Source organism: Papilio xuthus, unplaced genomic scaffold, assembly GCF_000836235.2.
Source record: "Papilio xuthus unplaced genomic scaffold, Pxut_1.1 DF825928.1, whole genome shotgun sequence".
Lineage (NCBI taxonomy): Eukaryota > Metazoa > Arthropoda > Insecta > Lepidoptera > Papilionidae > Papilio > Papilio xuthus.
In genome coordinates, this window is record NW_013532721.1 from 2,950,651 (window position 1) to 2,967,901 (window position 17,251).

A 17,251-nucleotide genomic window follows, 5' to 3' on the forward strand; every position below is an offset into this window, starting at 1 on the left:
TAAAAAAAATCAGTAAAATATAAAAATGATCATGTTATTGTGAGCTGTCTTTGCAAACGAAACAGTTTTGACGTGCCAAGTCAAAAATCAATTAATTATTCCAGTAGAGGGCGCTTTTAATCGCTCGGCCACGTAAGTCAGGGTTGTATTTTCCTTCACTGTGTTATTTTATTACGTTAATTCCACCTTACGGGATAATATGTGAGAATGTTATAGCATTACAAAGAGTGTAAAATAAATTTCCTGTGTTGTTACTTCCCCTGGACTGAGGTAAGTCAGTTTAAAGTTACGTCCTTCTGTCATTTTCAGTGAATTAGCATTAATTAAAAATCCTTGTCGATAAGAACTATTTTATCGTAAAATAAACATAAGACAAATACAGTGCATTAAAAGTTTCGTGATATTTTTGAACAAAGCCTTTCATATCGTTTTCAGATTGACAAACATGTCAAACTTTCAACCAAGTCCGTACAACAATATCTCGGGAGTGCCACAGACAAATGCGCAGCCCGGGCCACAATATGCCAACCAATATAATCCGACGTCACAGCCGTCAATATTAAAGCAAGATGCTAACTCGAATAGTCCTGTGCCTGGATTTGTTAGCCCCACTAACCAGAGCAAAGTAAATCACTTTAATCAGAGCGCAAGCAGTTCGCCCGCTTTCAATCAGTCGGGAATGATGAATCAACCAATTCCCGCCTTCAATTCATCACCATTGAGACCACCAATCAAACCCTCTATAGGAAGTTCAAATCAAAACTTATTCCAAAACATTCCTTCATCTTCAGCTAATCCCAATTCCAACGCTTTGCCCTACCATCCCAAATACCAAGAGCAGCAACAAATAAATCATAATACTCCACCTCTTCTTCCATCTAGTCAATTCAATCAACCACTAATTAATGGTCCACCCTCATTACCACCACAAATAAACCAACAAACAATGCAACATACACCTATGACTTCACCACCATCATGTTCCTACAGCCCTGTTATTAACAAGCCACCTGTGACTTCTACCAACTTATTAGGCCCAATGAATCCCTCAATACCACCAACTTATTACCCTCCTGTATCAGTACCACCTGGCCCTTTGACTAGTCAACCTAGTACTTCATATTCAGGTCCTTTACAAAATAGTCCTTTAATATCAGGTCCACCCATGACTCGACCTCCTATCTCCACTGGGCTAATTGGTCAAATAGGGAATCCAAGGCCAATAGGAGTTAATGGTCCAATTGGTCCCATGCCTGGCCAGATAAGGCCTAACACTGGTCTATCTGGGCCAACTTCTCTTCCACCAACAACAGGTTTGATGAAGCCACCTATAGGGCCGCAAATTGGAAGCCAACAATTCCCCCCTCAACATAACAATGGATTAGTAGGACCAAACACAACAATGGGTGTACCTGGACCAAGACCACAAATGTACAGTGGTCCTTCTAGTTTACCTATGGGGCCATTGCCACCGCAGCCTAGTATGAATCAAATCCCCAATGCTGGGCTGCCTTCGGGACCTTTACCGGGACCTCCTAAATCAAACATACAGAACAGATATCCGCAAATGCCTCAAAGCAGCTCTGCTAGTCAGCAACCTATGATGCCACCACAGCCAGTGGGCAAGCAGTTCCAGACTCCATATACTGCTCAAGCAATGACGCAGCAAATGGGCCAGCTGAGTGTGACAAAGCAAGGTTTTGACCAGTTATGGGGTCACCAGATGATGGATTTACTTCAATGCAGACATATACTGCCAGAATACCCTGAGGATCCACCAGAAATAAGACTCAGCCACCAGTTTGCGGATGCTCCCAATTGCAGTCCTGAGTAAGTACTATTTGTTTTTACATAATCATTTATAATAAGTAGAAGTTCTTATAAGTTTGAATTCATAGTTTGTGCATATTTATTACTTTAAACCTTTGTTTTCCGAGAACAAAATCTCTGTATAAAGCATATTTTTATCCCTGTGCTTATTTGACAAAATAGATATAACAATATGTTTTAAAGGAAGTTTTTGGTTTGAGTTACCTATAGTAAGTAATTTTTCTTAAAATTTTGGTTACCTATTGGGTTTAAAAGTTCTGCATTTGCTCCTAAACCTTGACCTAGGATGATAGTTATTATCGTACAGATATGTGAAATAGGCTAGGCTAGTTAGCATTGTTAAAATGCTTTGTAATTACAAGGACAAGATAATTCTATCATAAGCTTACATTCTTTGTTTTCATTGTTATTGTGACTTCTATTGTAATATAAAACTATATATCATACTATGTATTTGAATTCCAAAATTATTGCATAATTATTATTTATATTACATGAAATAAATTATATTTGACTTTATCATATCTCTTACAATAATTCATTAATACATTTTTTGAAATATTTTTAGTAAAAATATAATTTTGGATAACATTATGATTTGTCTGCATTTTTTGCATTCCAATGTCATTCCAGTCCATTAATTCTGTAAACCCAATCTATTTATGGATCTTTAAAAAGTAAACTATATTATTCTTACTAGTATTATAAATGCAAAGGTTTGGATGGATGGATGCGTGTTTAAAGATATCTCCAGAACGACTCAATGGATCTTGATGAAATTTGGCACATATGTAGAACATAATCTGAAAGGACACATAGGCTACTTTCTAAGTTTTACGACAGCTATTTGATATAATAAGTCCAGCTTTTTGTTGTATATAAAATGATAACATTGTATACTATTTAACACGTCAAGTGCTATTTTATCAGACAGATTTATGATAGACACTATCTATTGAATTGCTTAATATGGTAGATTTAACTATTGTCCATAAGAATTACTAAGTTTATTTGAGATAAAATTTTTTCAAATAAAAGTACTCTGACTGCTTTAGGCATTAAACAAATCTTACTAATATTATAAATGTGACTGTTTAGATGGATGGATGGATGTTTGTTTAAAGGTATCTTCAAAATGGCTTAATGGATCTCCGTGAAATTTGGCGCCTATGTAAAACATAGTCTGGAAGAACATATAGTCAAGTAATTAAGTTTTTTTTTAATTTCGCGAGGTCAGAGTCCCTGGCGACTGCTAGTAAATAATATAAATTAATTTAAATCTATAGTTAAGTTGGATGATTCACCTTCAAATATGACAATCAAGGTATCAATGTCACTTTCTAAAAAAAAACTACGATGTATTAAAAGCAGTTTGTCTGTGTAAACTTAAGTGAGCGTAAACTTTGATAAACATTGTGTACAAATCATTGAAATGTCATTTTATCTTAACTACCTAATTAAGAACTTTACTCTTGGAACTAGTAGTAATATGAGCTACGTTTTTATTCATGTTACTTATGATAAAGTTTATCCTTCTTTTTAGTCTAATACTAGCTGTTTTACTCCGTCAGCATGGAATTAAAAAAAAAATAATTAGTAGCCTATGTGTTCTTCCACACTATGTTTTACGTGTATGCCAATTTTCAGTGAGATCTATGAAGCCTTTCTAGTGATACATTTCAAAAGACATCCTTCCATCTATCCATCCATCCAAACATTCACATTTATAATATAAGTAAGATTAGTAAGTTTTTAATTGGCTTTTCAGATTATTAGACCTTTTATCAATAAATAAGATATTGTTTATACTGACGAAAAGAAATGATTTTAATGCAATAAAATTACATTTAAAATTATCGTGTCACTATATTAGTTACCATAGTCGTCAGAATTGGATTTTTCATTAATTTTATATGCATATTTAGAAGGTCTAAGAATCGGCTGTTATTTATGCGCGGACGGAGTTACGTGCGATAGCTAGTACTTCTATAAATGTTTGGTTCTTTTAATTTACCATGTATAATAAAGTTACAGATTATTAATTAACCAATTAAAGTTTGGTATATTTTTTGATAGTCTGTTGATAATTCTCAGACTGATTTAAATAAATTTGCATTTATTGTCAATGCATTGAATAGATTACGTGTTACTATATGCAGTGTTTCTTTCCCACAATAAATTAAAATATTTTATAACTTTGTTGATCACCGAATCGATGAAAGGAAGCAATTTTATGAATATTTTATTAATAATGTTTTTGTTTGCAGAATCTTCCGATGTACGGTAAACCGGATACCGGACACTAATTCGTTGCTACAAAAGTGTCGACTACCTTTGGGTATACTTATTCATCCGTTTAAGGATCTTAATGTAAGTAGGAACTTATAACAGTAGTTATTCTGCTATATTTTTATTTAGTTAATTATATTAATTATATAAATTAGTCATCATGTAATATGGTTAGTCATCTTCCAAAGGCCAAAGTTCAAGGTAGATGTGGCAGAGGTGGGGACGCGTAGGAAGAAGAAATATCATATTTCTGTGCGTCCCCTACTCTATCGATTAATAACTGCAAATAATGTATATGGGCAAAGGTTATTTCGCTACTTTGGCGAATTCAAGTGACCGCTTGCTCGTTTGCTTCTTTATGTAAACAGCATTAATTCGTGGTGGAAGTCGAAACAAGGGTCGCAACCCACAATTAAATTTTTTAGTACTAGTGCTATAAAATCTCTTGTTAATCGAAATAATAATAGACTAAAATTCTTAAAAATAAATCCGCTTTGAAGTTTGCTTGATATATTTATATTTGGTGATTGTTTGCAGAACTTGCCAGTGATCCAGTGCAGTACGATAGTGCGATGTCGCGCTTGCCGCACTTACATCAACCCATTCGTATACTTCGTAGACGCCAAGCGTTGGAAGTGCAACCTCTGCTATCGTGTCAATGACTGTAAGTGACACGTAAAGTAAAATTATAACTAACAAATCTTGTTATTAAATGTAATTTTTAAAACTTATCTTAAATTCTCCAGTGCCCGAAGAGTTCCAGTACGATCCAGTCAGCAAGTCATACGGTGAGCCGACACGTAGACCTGAGATCAAGTCAGCCACAATAGAGTTCATTGCGCCCGGCGAGTACATGCTGCGTCCGCCGCAGCCAGCTGTCTACCTCTTCCTATTTGATGTCTCACAGATCGCACGGGACTCGGGATACCTGCAGGTACTATAATTCATTCACTCATTCATTCAGTTTGCTCAGTCCGTTCAATCGTTCAGTGTCAATTTAATGAATGAGTCAACTTGGAAGTACAAGGCACAATGACTGTCCACGCGGAATTAAAAAAACTTAATAAATAGTCTATGTGTTCTTCCAGACTATGTTCTACATCTATGCTAAATTTTAGCGAGATCTATGCATCCCTTCTGGAGATACATTCTAACAAACATCCATCCATCCATCTAGACTATCGTATTTATAATATTAGTAAAATAGTAAGAAGTAAGATTGTCTTTTTCCTTGTTTATTTTATAAACTGGTAATACATTGGTTATTTGTTTTTTCCGATTTTGAGAAAGTTCTAAAAGAGGAAATCGATTAAATATCTGTTTGTCTGTATGTTTGCAGGTAGTATGCGATACGCTGAAGGAGAAGCTGGATGAATTGCCCGGAGATGCGCGCACGCAGGTCGGCTTCATCTGTTATGACGCGCACGTGCATTACTACCTGATGGCGGACGGCCTCGCGCGACCCAAAGAACTCACTGTCATCGATATTGACGGTAATTTTCATCATCATCACCATCATCATCATCGTCGTCATCACTGACTAAAACTTTCTTTTATGGTATGATGTTTGTCCTGTTTGGTCCTGATGTTTTGTTCTTTTTATCCAGCGCCTCTCTTTCCTTCTATCTTGCCTATAATTGTCAGCTGGAGCACAGTTTTATTCCATACTTTCTTTGTCTTACCTACTGTAAGACATAACTATTGTTGTGTAAAGAGCTACAAAGATAGTAATTTTACGAGATTTCGTCATCTTTTGCAATATGAGTCGGACAACCCCACATGAGATTTCTTCTGATGTATGCGCTGTGGGTGGGTAAAATCTAGTCCTTTTACCCTACTCATCCATCTACTACATAAAAGATACTAGATTGGGTAGGCTAAGAAGTATTGGAGCTGGGTTTTAAAAGAAGTGATGTTTCAGACGTGTTCCTGCCATCGCCGGAATCGCTGCTGGTGAATCTGGGCGAGTGTCGCGACATGATCTTGGAGCTGCTGACAGCGCTGCCCCGCAGACACTCCGCGCCCGGCGTGCCTGTCTCCGCGCTCGGCGCAGCGCTGCAAGCTGCGTATAAACTTATGGTTAGTCTTAGTTAAATAATAACATTTATAATCTTAGATATTTCATGATTAGGCTGAAATGAAGCGGTCTAAAGCTAAATCCCGCTTTGAAACGCTTTGGTAACCTTTGATATTACAATCCATACAGCAAAATTAAAGATGTTTGATTTTTTTTAAATTAAAGTTCGTGAAAAATTTGCGTATCAGTAAAATAAGGACTTTCTAGGTAAATCTTTTTTAGCACTTTTTCGTTTGAAAAAAATAAAATATGTTTAAATAAAATCTCTCGTTAATATTTCAGGCACCGACTGGAGGACGCATCACTGTCTTCCAAACGTGTTTACCTAACATTGGACCTGGAGCGTTACAATCTAGGTAAATGTTATTTTAACTTAAAAGCTTATAGCTCTTATGTTTGTATATTCAAATATAATATGTATAATTTAGCACAAAACTTCATCGAGACAGATGTAATATTTATGATGTGTGTTGCAGGGAAGATCCAAACAGTCGTTCATCAAAGGAGGTGGCACATTTGAACCCCGCGAGCGACTTCTACAAGCGGCTGGCGTTGGACTGCAGCGGCGCTCAGGTCGCCGTCGACCTCTTCCTGCTCAGCTCACAGTACTGCGACCTCGCCACACTCAGTCAGTACATTCACCTGAACACAGACAGATAGAATCTTTTGTGTGTGTGCGTAAGAGAGAGAGAGATAAAACCGGGTTACTCTGCACATACTTGATACATGTAACCGCTTATTGTGAGTTTCAGAGATCTACGTTTAAAACATATTGTTATATTAGTTTTGTCAAAGATAATAAAAGAGATGATGATATGTTTTATACAGAGATTTTGGTTTCAGGAACCAACGGTTAATGACGTCAAAATGTGTATTAAAGTTGGATACTGCTTTGTCGAAATATTTGTACGAAAATATGATGTCATCTCTCTCACACTTATAGGAAAAACAGAGATAACGATATGTTACACAAACACCGCAATGGAATTTCTATGTGACATCACAAAGTAACTTGTAGTTTCAACTCAAAACAATAAAGGTAGAGAAATAGTATTAAATTTAGTATTTATTTATGTTTAATTGAATAATTTTATTCTATGTAGGTGGTATGAGCAAGTTCAGCGCGGGTACAGTGTACCACATCCCGCTGTTTCGTGCGGCGCGCGCCTGGCAGGCAGAACAGCTCCAACGCATGCTCACCAGATATCTCACCAGGAAGATCGGCTTTGAGGCCGTCATGCGCGTGCGCTGCACCAAGTATGTCTAAAACATCGATAAAAGTGATAACAGATGATATACACAGTTTAACGTGTTGCTATCTCTTTCTCTCTTCTTTGAATCTTATCTTTCTTCTTTGTTGTGTAATAAAATGTACTTGATGCGATGTCCATTCTAATACACTTTTCTAGTTCTATATTTTCCCATAATTATTCCTACTTCTAGACATTTTTATACATTATTTAATATTTTAAATATAGCGTAGAATTGACAGATTTTATATTATGAATATTTTTATGTAATGGTGTAATTATCAGGGGTATTGCGATCCACACGTTCCACGGCAACTTCTTCGTGCGGTCGACGGATTTGTTATCGCTGCCCAACGTGTCGCCGGACGCGGGCTTCGGCATGCAGCTCACTATAGAAGAGTCCGTGTCGGATTTACAACATGTCTGCTTCCAGGCTGCCTTACTGTATACTAGTAGTAAAGGTATAGTAGTTTTCAGATATCTAGTCGACTTTTAAGTTCGCCTGAGAACACAGAACACAATGTTAGGTGTAGTGGGATGCAGGGGGTTACTACGGCGCAGCACGTCGGTGACCTTGAGTCGCCGAGATATTTAAAAATAATTATACGGTTATGCTGAAACTAGCGATTGCCCGCGTACATCAGCTGCCTTCCCATCCAAGTCCCCTGGAAATCGGTTCAGCTCTTTAGTAGATAACTATGGAACATTTGAACGTGACAACAATGTGGTGAACATTTACAGGCGAGCGTCGTATCCGGGTGCACACGCTGGCGCTGCCCATCGCCACCAACTTGACGGATGTGCTGCATTCCGCAGATCAGCAATGCATCATCGGACTACTCAGCAAAATGGGTAATTAACATTTTTTATTACAAAAAAAATGGTAATTTACTTATACAATCGATAGACAACGCAGATGGCTAAATAAATCACTTAAAAATAGAATATATGTTAACTTTGTATGTATACGTAGCGGTGGACCGTTGCGCGTCCGCATCAATGTCTGAGGCGCGCGAGGCGCTGATGAACGTGGCGGTGGACGCGCTCTCAGCGCACAGGCTGGCGCGCAACCTGCCCGCCGGCGCAGTCAGCAGCGCCCTGCACGCGCCCGCCTCACTGCGTCTGCTGCCGCTATACCTGCTTGCTCTGCTCAAGCGGGTAAAGACTCACCAACAAATTACTCCTCGATACCTACATTTTATTGAATATAAGACAGTTTCAAGACGAAAAGCTTCGATCTTTGTCATAGCGAGACGTCAGACAAATCTACATACCATCCTAATGTTTCATACTATGAACATTCTCTATGACCTTGAGTTTCATTGTCACCCTAATATTTTGCATAATTTTGATATCTCTATCTGCATTGTAGAAAGCATTCCGCACGGGCACGTCGACCCGCCTGGATGAGCGCGTGGCGGACATGTGCGACATGAAGACGTTACCGCTGGGACAGCTGCTGCGCGCCGTCTACCCCGACCTGTACCCAGTGCACGAGCTTCATCTGCACATACGTCATGACCCACAAGAGCCGAACGAGCAACAGGATCGTGACGCGGAACACGACGAGGAGGAGGACGATGCGCCTGATCCGCCGCGGCTACAGCTTACAGCTGAACGGTGAGTTTGTCACCGTTAGTGTAAATCTAACGTAGTACAGCTCTTTTCATATATCTTGGCTTTTCACGGTATAGGTCCAAAACGCAGTGCCCTCTCCCGTACCCAAGACAATTAAAATTGTATTCTGCGCAGCAACTCGCGGATTTAAGAGATACCAAAAACATAACTAGATGGCGCTGTTATAAATTAAAAATAAAATAGGTGTTGCATATAGTACCAATACTAGTAATAATGTACTGGAAATCGTCATTTTAAGTGGTAATTTTATGTTTCAGTTTAAACTCAAACGGCGCGTACCTCCTGGACGATGGGAGTACACTTATGATATACGTGTGCTGCAACGTGAGCCCCGCCTTCCTATCGGAGGTGTTCGGTGTGGGTGCGCACGCGCAGCTGCCGGACGAGGCGCGCAGTCTACCGCGCCTAGACACGCCCACCAGCCGGCTGCTGCACGCCTTCATTGACAAACTCAACGACGACCGGCCGTATCCCTCCGGTGTGCACATACTCAGGTACGCACTTAATTCTTTATTTCACGCTACTGCCAATGCCCGCGACTCCGTTTGCGCTGAATTAAAAAGAAAAATTAATAAGTAGTATTGTTCCAGACTAAGTTCTAAGTTCTACATCTATGTAAAATTTCAGCGAAATCCATACTGCTGTTCTAGAGATACTTTGTAACGAACATCCATACATCCAAAATATAGGCACATATTAGTAAGATTGTAATTAAATGTTTAATTTCAGGGATACGTCACCAACACGGCAGCTGTTCACAGACCGGCTGGTCGACGATAGGGTGGAGTCTGCGTTCTCCTACTACGAGTTCTTACAGCACGTGAAGAACCAAGTGAAATGAGTCGAGTGTGAGTAGTGAGTGAGTTCTCACAGCGCCATCTATCGCCGGACACTGGAACTAGTGCTAACGGTCGCGGACTCCATAGTGACATGTAACGCCTCGCGACACTGCCCTTACATCATAACTCTATTGTAGTCATTTGTATCATATATTGTTATCCCTTTCATTCGCGTTAACATGACAGAGACAACAATATTTATATATACAAGTGTTTACGGTATATAGCTATTGTGCTAAAATATAGCTTTCTTGTGTATCGCTTTAATATATACAAATATATTTGTTAACAATAAAATGTTGCAGTTTTAAAAAAAAGGTTTTATAATGTTTGATAGACGACATTAAAATTTTAAGTTGTCAAGTAAATGTGCATGATTATTTATTTGTAAATTCTAAATATTTCGCATAAGTTATTTGACTGAGGCTATCCAAAAAAATTAAATTACAGGTATTCAATACTACAAAATACATTTATATTTAAAACTAATAAATTATTTCAACTGTATTAACATATTAGAAATAGCTATGGAAAGAAATAGAGAGAAATATTAGGTATAATAAAATAATTTAAAAACTCCTAAATATGAAATAATATAAATACCAATGGAATAAACTGCCGGAAATTTCGAATACTTCAACTCGAAATTAAACTCGATCGTAAGAAGTGAAAACAGAACAAATGGTAGGAGACATGTGTATAAAATATAATCAGTGTGAAACTGCTAAAGCTTTATATTATTTTGTTCTGCATTTAATATACAGATTAATTGAAAATGTATCCAAAATTTAATTTACGTACAGTCGTTAAGAAAATTTCTACCATAAAATTATAAAGTAATTTGTACAGTTGATAGCAGTTATTTAAAAAAAATAAAAATAGATATAAAGAATATCATTAATATTTTCTTAGTGACTGTACTAAATACAATTGAAATAATCAACTAAATGTACGGTTACATGATATTTCATAAGTCGTAATAATGTAAGGCACAATATTGAAAAGATGTTATTTGGTTTCGCATTAATGTTAATATATTCCCAGTATTTTATAGCCAGTTATAATACTATTCAAACTTTATGGCGGCTCGCAAGAAATGAGACGATGCACAGAACAGTTCTCATTGATTTGTAACCATTAGATACCTAATCTATAAGGCAACTAAAGGCCTCCGGAGGCCTGTTGTGCAAATTTCTTCAATGTGAACATTTAAAATATAAAATGACATTAGGAAATCTATATAAGATGTCTAATTTGTATGAATCATATCTTAGTTATATATCTATATCGGTAGGATTTGCGGAGGATAACGCTAATGGGAGGAGTGAGGCTGCGGTAATTATCCTCCACCTGCAGTCGAGTAATGTTCGCTTCCAGCAAATCTTGAGCGGCCGTAAAGTTTGCATCTTATAATACGTTTGATCCCGGGTCGTGTCGTGAAAGCAACATAAATAAATCACTATTATAAATAAAATATACGCAATAAATTTATTTGTTATATTAATACGGTATTAGGTGTATCTATATTAGTTCTGTAATTGTTCGTATTTATGTTACTATAGTTTCCATTGTAAATTTCTTTTGATAATGATGGTCTATAGTGTAACTGCGAAGTTTTCAATGCCAAAACATATTGTCATCCCTTTCATGCTGTTTAAAAAAAATAGAGAAAACAATATTATCCCTTCGTACACAAAGCAACGTAAATATTCGAAATCAATATTGTAGTGTTGCGTCGCGTGTATTGCGTTGCGCGCTTTATACATTGAATTGTCGATGCGCGTCGCCATTTTGAAAATCACAACTACTTTTCTTACGAAGGTCTTGACAAACAGGATGCCAACAATTGGTGATATCTACGAACAAAATGTCGGCGACGTGTGCCTGTGAACTTTTATATTACAATTATTGAATCGCTTAGCGACTAAAATCGCCGAATCCCGCAGATTTACGAGGTTTGTGTGCGAAGTTCCTTAAAGTTATTCTTGATTAAGGTAGGGTTATGTAAACGTGGTTATATTTTCAAAATGTATCCAAAAATTTGGAAAGTTCGGTGTTAGTGGTCATACATGAACACACGCAATATCTTATTATACCCTCTCCCCTCTTTTCATCCCCTTTCCTTGTGATATTTCGTAATTTTAACCCAACCATTTTAATCCCTAACGTGTTTTCACATCACAAAGTAAAATATAATTACAATATTACTTTATAATTAACGTCTGTGTTTTATTCTTGTAAAAATATTATGTGGCGTTTGACCAAATTTTACAAGTAGGAATTGGAGATATGTTTACACAAAGTTTAAAAGCAAAAAATAAATAAAAAGAGCATGTTTAATGTTAAAGTAACCATTTTATTTTTAATTGATAAATTGTAATTAATCCGATGTATTGTTTTTACCACGTTTACAAAAATTGTAAGTTCTAAATTTATTTTAGAGTTGACACAAATGTCATGGCGCAATAAAACGGCTAACGAATAGTATGTGAAACTCAATATATATATAAATATATCGGATTGTTTGTGTGATTAAGTAGCCGATTATTACGTCATGCTATAAAGCTTGTTGTACACTATCGAACATCAATTTTTATATAAGAAATTAAGTTATGAAATATCGCTAGTGTGTAGCGAGACTGGTTTCAGATTCGAATTATTAGGTACTATGTATGTCGAAAAGTAACCAGTTTGTATATGAAATTGTATAAGAGTGGAGTAAAAGAAAAATATCGAAGTGTTTTAACTGATGTAGGGGGTTATCGTGTAAGGGAAGTGTTTGCGAATTTTTCTTTCGCTCCAGTCTCACGTCGACGGACTGTGCATGCGACCCAGTCAGCCTTGTAACTTGTTTCAATATAAATCAATTTAAAATCACAATATTGTTTCCTTTAAAATAATTTTATTCGTAAAAGATGGAACAAAACTGTGATAACACTTGGAAATGAAACGTCATAGTAGCATTTTGAATAACGCGATTTTAATAAATCGATACAGAAAGGTTTTATTTACACTCCCGAGTGTTTCCACTGACGAAACATTCATACACAAAAAATTATGATGTATTTTCTTGAAAAAAAAAACATTTAGATAATATACAAGAGTTTCGTCAGTGAAAACGTACGATGATACAAGATATTTTTCAAGGGCGCGTAGTTAAATATAGAGCGGACTTAATTGCAACGCATCAGGCGTTTTACGCATACAGTACTTTGCGATGAGTATACAAATCACGCACAAGGTACAAATAAAAGGGCCTGACAGAATACTAGATCGATGGAATGACGCAATATTTTTTTGTTACATAACTTACTAATGAATAGACGGAAGTTTGTTTGAAGGTATCTTCAGAACGGTTGCATGGATCTTGCTGAAATTTAGCATGGATGTAGAAGACATTGTGAAAGAACATATAGGCTACTAATTAAGTTTTTTAATTCCACGCGCACAGAGTCTTGGGTACAGCTAGTACTAGTATAAAAACATATCTAGTTAAAATGAAAACAGAACAAATAACCGTGTGACTTGCGACCGTAATTTGCTTTAGATGTCTCTTGTCATCTTACGACATAGATCTACTATCATGATAAATGTTTACAAACTTTGAAATGAATTATACTTGGCAAAAATAATTGGAATTTAATTTCTTTCTTTCTTTTGTCATTATTACGATATTTATTTTATAAAAGCGAAATCACAACAGACTTGATATAGTTCCCTCTCTATATTTATCATATGCAAAACTTATCAATTTAAACGTATAAATAAAATACATTCGAATAAATAGATTATTACTAACAAAACTGTCTAAAAGCAATAAATTAGTAAACAAAAAATAACAAAGCTTAAAAATTGTCTAAATTAACCCTATTTATTACAAATCACTTTTTATTTTTCTTTAAACTACCACAACAGTAAGTGCACTCCATACATGTATCATAACTATCCTTGTCCACATCGAAAGGCCAATGGTCTTTTGGCGCGAACTCGCTTCTCCTGAACAACTGGTTGTCAATAAGCGCCCAGAACCAAAGGTAGTTTCTCGCTCGTAGGAATTTGGCGGAGGCATCGACCACCGCGTCTACAGCCCGCATGCAAACAGGGTCTAGTTCCGCTGGCGTGTTGAACAGAAGGTTCTGGATGTTGCATCTAAATACCTGATAATATTAAGTTTAATTAATGATACCTATAAACAGATAATTATATATATATATATTTCAAGATTGCGGATAATAAGTGTTATGAATGTGTGTAATCCAGACAAAGTTAAGCGTACCTCCATTGAAAGTTGTTTTTTTAACATAGAGCTCTGTTTTTTAACAGAATTTCTTTCAGACTTGTAATTTGTTGTACAATGAACTTATTAGAGACTTTATGATACCTCATGGCCGCACATCTCCAGCATGCAGTAATTTACGAACTCGACTGGAACGAGGTCCACGCGGTAGCCCAGCTTGTGTAGATGATCTGGAGGATATATTACTCTTGTAATAGAAGAAAATTAGAACTCACATTAAGATCTATAATCAAATCTACTGTCGTTTTGTCTATCTCTAAATCATCATAGTTTAATGAAGTATTATGATTGGCTATTGAAAATAAGGATTATTGGAATAAACGATGTACAATCTTTTCTACATTTGATTTTTAGTGCGACGTTTGTACGATTTCTATAATTCCTGAAGATGTAAGGTACGCGTCCATTGGGCCGCTCCGGACGCACTGCACGCACGGAATAAACGGATTTGTTTTGTCCTGATGCGATGCGGGCGGTGCTGATGATGGACGCAGCGCTATGTAAAATCATACAAAGCAAACAAATATCCGGTACAGGCCAATTGATGCGTACCTATAGGAGATACTAAGTATTATTTATTACCTCTGAGTCCTCTAAGTTTTTGCGGTTTATGAGAGACAGTGTGAAATGCATCATAGGGTCCATAGTAAATCCTTACATAATGAAAAGACATTGTAAATTAATTAAAAATTAGTAAATAATTGCTTTAATTTTCAAAACATTTTATACATATTTTATGAAATATTGAAACAAAATAATAAAATCAAAGAGTATAGTATAGTAAGTGTACTATAGAAACAAAATGATAAAATTGACAGTTTGTAAACAAAAACAACATTTATCATAGATTAAAATATACGTTAAATACAGAGTATATTTGTATGTTGTGCCAACGCAAATTTGAAACTGGCATTGCACTTTATTTGCCGGTGACATTAAATACAATAAAATGTAAGTATTCATTAATACGTTTTTACTTATTCTAAGTATTTCTCAGTGTAAGCTTCAGTGGTATACCGCCGATCACTCCTTGTACGACGTTCATCCATTGATTGACCTTGAGATCACGTCGCGTCAGCTGCGACGGTTCTACTCTGAACTTGTGCAGCACGGCCGCCAGACCCGCCAGTGATTGCATCTCACCCAGACGAGTTCCTGTACCATAATATTCATTGGATTAAAATGCTTTTGATATTTTGGTAGATATCATTTTATATCTAACTGTCGCCCGCAACTTTCTTGCTTTTTTTTGCGTTCTTTCAGACTATGTTCTATGTGTATGCCAAATTTCAGCGAGATCTTAAACCTATAAACCTAAAAACAAACATCCATCCATCTATCCATCCATCCATTCGCATTTATAATGTTAGTAAGAAGTAAGATTTCGCTAATTTAAGTTGTTTTTCCGCATCTTTTGTGGAATAAATTCTTCTTAAAAAAAAACTATATGAATGTTTAATCATTCGAATTCTCCCTTATATTGTATAATTATATTAGTTTTTATGAGATTTCTCTTAAAACAATTTTAATCGCTTGCTTATTTTGCCTTTATTGCAATTTGTATTTTGCAAATAAAAAACCCTTTTGTAGATAACTAAAAGCCAGAGGGATGTATGATATCGTCATCCTTTTCATTTACTTTTAATAAATAGAGATGGGACACATGTTTTCGTAGATGTATTTCGTCAGAAATTAGTTAAGTTACAAGTACGAAGTATTGTTGTATTTGGACTTTGAACTTATGAGACTTGTTTACTAGATATTTATTAATGAGAGCATATTTGTTTGCTTTGCTTTGTATGGTGCAACTTTATCTTCTTTGTTTTGCAATCTATATTATCTGTATTAGTAAATAGTAATTTTATGATAGTGTTTATAGTTTTTGTTATTATTATAAAAAGTTAGAATATAACTTTTTAATATTTCAGAATACCTTGCTTTTTTACAAAACTCTTTACTTAAAGATCTAATAATAAGATTTTTATAAATCTATATCTATATATATATATATATATATATATATAAAAGAAAGTCGTATTAGTTACACTATTTATAACTCAAGAACGGCTTATCCGATATGGAAAATTGGTGAGGAGGCAGCTTAGAGCCGGGAGACGGACATAGGATACTATTGTTTTTTTTTCGAATTTATCCCTTAAAGAGCTGCTTTTTATTTAACTTACTAATATTATAAATGCGAATGTTTAGATGGATGTGATGTGGATGGATGGATGGGTGGGGTACACTAATTAAGTTTTTTTATATATCGACAGCTAGTATATTAATATAAAGATGTGATGATTGATCGAAACGATTTTTTAAATATTTTACGAGAAAACATATTTCTCTTAATAGCTGTGATAAAATCAAGTTTTTTGTGTTAAATGCATCAAGGTTAATGCAATTATAATATGATCAGAGTCCAATATCTTTGCAACGGGTTACATAAAAGCAAAATTAGCGTGCCGGAGGCCTAATTTTAATTTTTACCTTCCCCCCTTTTTCTTATTAGGAATGGGGAGTGGATTTGACGGAGGAGGGGATGCATATGAAGGGGAATTATCTGCGTATCTGCAATTGCGGATGTATATAAGTAGCGGTCGCTTTGCTATTTCCGCGAATTAATGTGGCCGCTCGCTCGTTTGCCATCTTATGATATAAATAAATTCCAGCTTGATACCTTCACGCGTTTTCAAGAAAAAGGGTTTTGACAGGCAGACGGACGAACAACAAAGTGATCCTATAAGGGTTCCGTTTTTTTCCTATGAAGTACGAAACCCTAAAAAAAAAACAACTTACCGATACAAGCGCGGGGTCCGCGACCGAATGGCATATACATGTATTGATTCAGTTTCTTCTCCTCATCCGGAGAAAATCTTTCCGGACGAAACTCATTTGGATTGTCGAAATACTTTTCATCCATTTGTATCGCTTGTGCTGGTATCACAATCTTCACTCCGGGGTCTATTGTGACGTTTAAGTCTGGTATTTTGTAGCGGCGAGCGCACGTTCTATTTAAGACGCCCAGAGA

The 17,251-nt window shown here is 36.0% G+C and overlaps 3 protein-coding genes across 3 annotated transcripts; 1 reads left to right on the top strand and 2 right to left on the bottom strand.

Moving 5' to 3' along the window:
* The first annotated feature begins 92 nt into the window (after positions 1–92).
* On the top strand, positions 93–10,257 carry Sec24AB (Protein transport protein Sec24AB). Its single transcript, XM_013322480.1, has 16 exons — positions 93–270; positions 436–1,830; positions 4,098–4,200; positions 4,657–4,783; positions 4,866–5,053; positions 5,459–5,612; positions 6,041–6,198; positions 6,479–6,552; positions 6,673–6,824; positions 7,300–7,453; positions 7,732–7,907; positions 8,188–8,298; positions 8,420–8,604; positions 8,819–9,066; positions 9,342–9,578; positions 9,814–10,257. Exons 2-16 carry the CDS (start codon positions 446–448, stop codon positions 9,923–9,925), a joined length of 3,564 nt encoding a protein of 1,187 aa, XP_013177934.1. The 5' UTR covers positions 93–270; positions 436–445; the 3' UTR covers positions 9,926–10,257.
* A 3,493-nt stretch (positions 10,258–13,750) lies between these two features.
* On the bottom strand, positions 13,751–15,031 carry LOC106125328 (UPF0728 protein C10orf53 homolog). Its single transcript, XM_013322481.1, has 3 exons — positions 14,803–15,031; positions 14,305–14,390; positions 13,751–14,080 (listed from the first exon to the last, which is right to left on the bottom strand). The coding sequence occupies exons 1-3, from the start codon at positions 14,891–14,893 to the stop codon at positions 13,805–13,807; spliced, it is 453 nt and encodes a 150-aa protein (XP_013177935.1). The 5' UTR covers positions 14,894–15,031; the 3' UTR covers positions 13,751–13,804.
* A 159-nt stretch (positions 15,032–15,190) lies between these two features.
* On the bottom strand, positions 15,191–17,251 carry CYP6AN2 (cytochrome P450 6B7-like; the record flags this gene model as incomplete). The annotated part of the gene is made up of 2 exons (XM_013322135.1): positions 15,191–15,375; positions 17,020–17,251. Coding segments are annotated over 2 exons (405 nt in total), but the record flags the coding sequence as incomplete, so codon positions are not given.

Bases quoted from the DNA above. Each gene is read 5' to 3' on its own strand.
- Sec24AB (XM_013322480.1), top strand. From the start codon at position 446: ATGTCAAACTTTCAACCAAGTCCGTACAACAATATCTCGGGAGTGCCA. The intron at 7,454-7,731 runs GTATGTCTAAAA...TGTAATTATCAG, and splicing joins ATGCGCGTGCGCTGCACCAA to GGGTATTGCGATCCACACGT. The intron at 8,605-8,818 runs GTAAAGACTCAC...TCTGCATTGTAG, and splicing joins TGCTTGCTCTGCTCAAGCGG to AAAGCATTCCGCACGGGCAC.
- LOC106125328 (XM_013322481.1), bottom strand. From the start codon at position 14,893: ATGTCTTTTCATTATGTAAGGATTTACTATGGACCCTATGATGCATTT. The intron at 14,391-14,802 runs GTAATAAATAAT...TATATCCTCCAG, and splicing joins AAAACTTAGAGGACTCAGAG to ATCATCTACACAAGCTGGGC. The intron at 14,081-14,304 runs GTATCATAAAGT...TAATATTATCAG, and splicing joins TGGAGATGTGCGGCCATGAG to GTATTTAGATGCAACATCCA.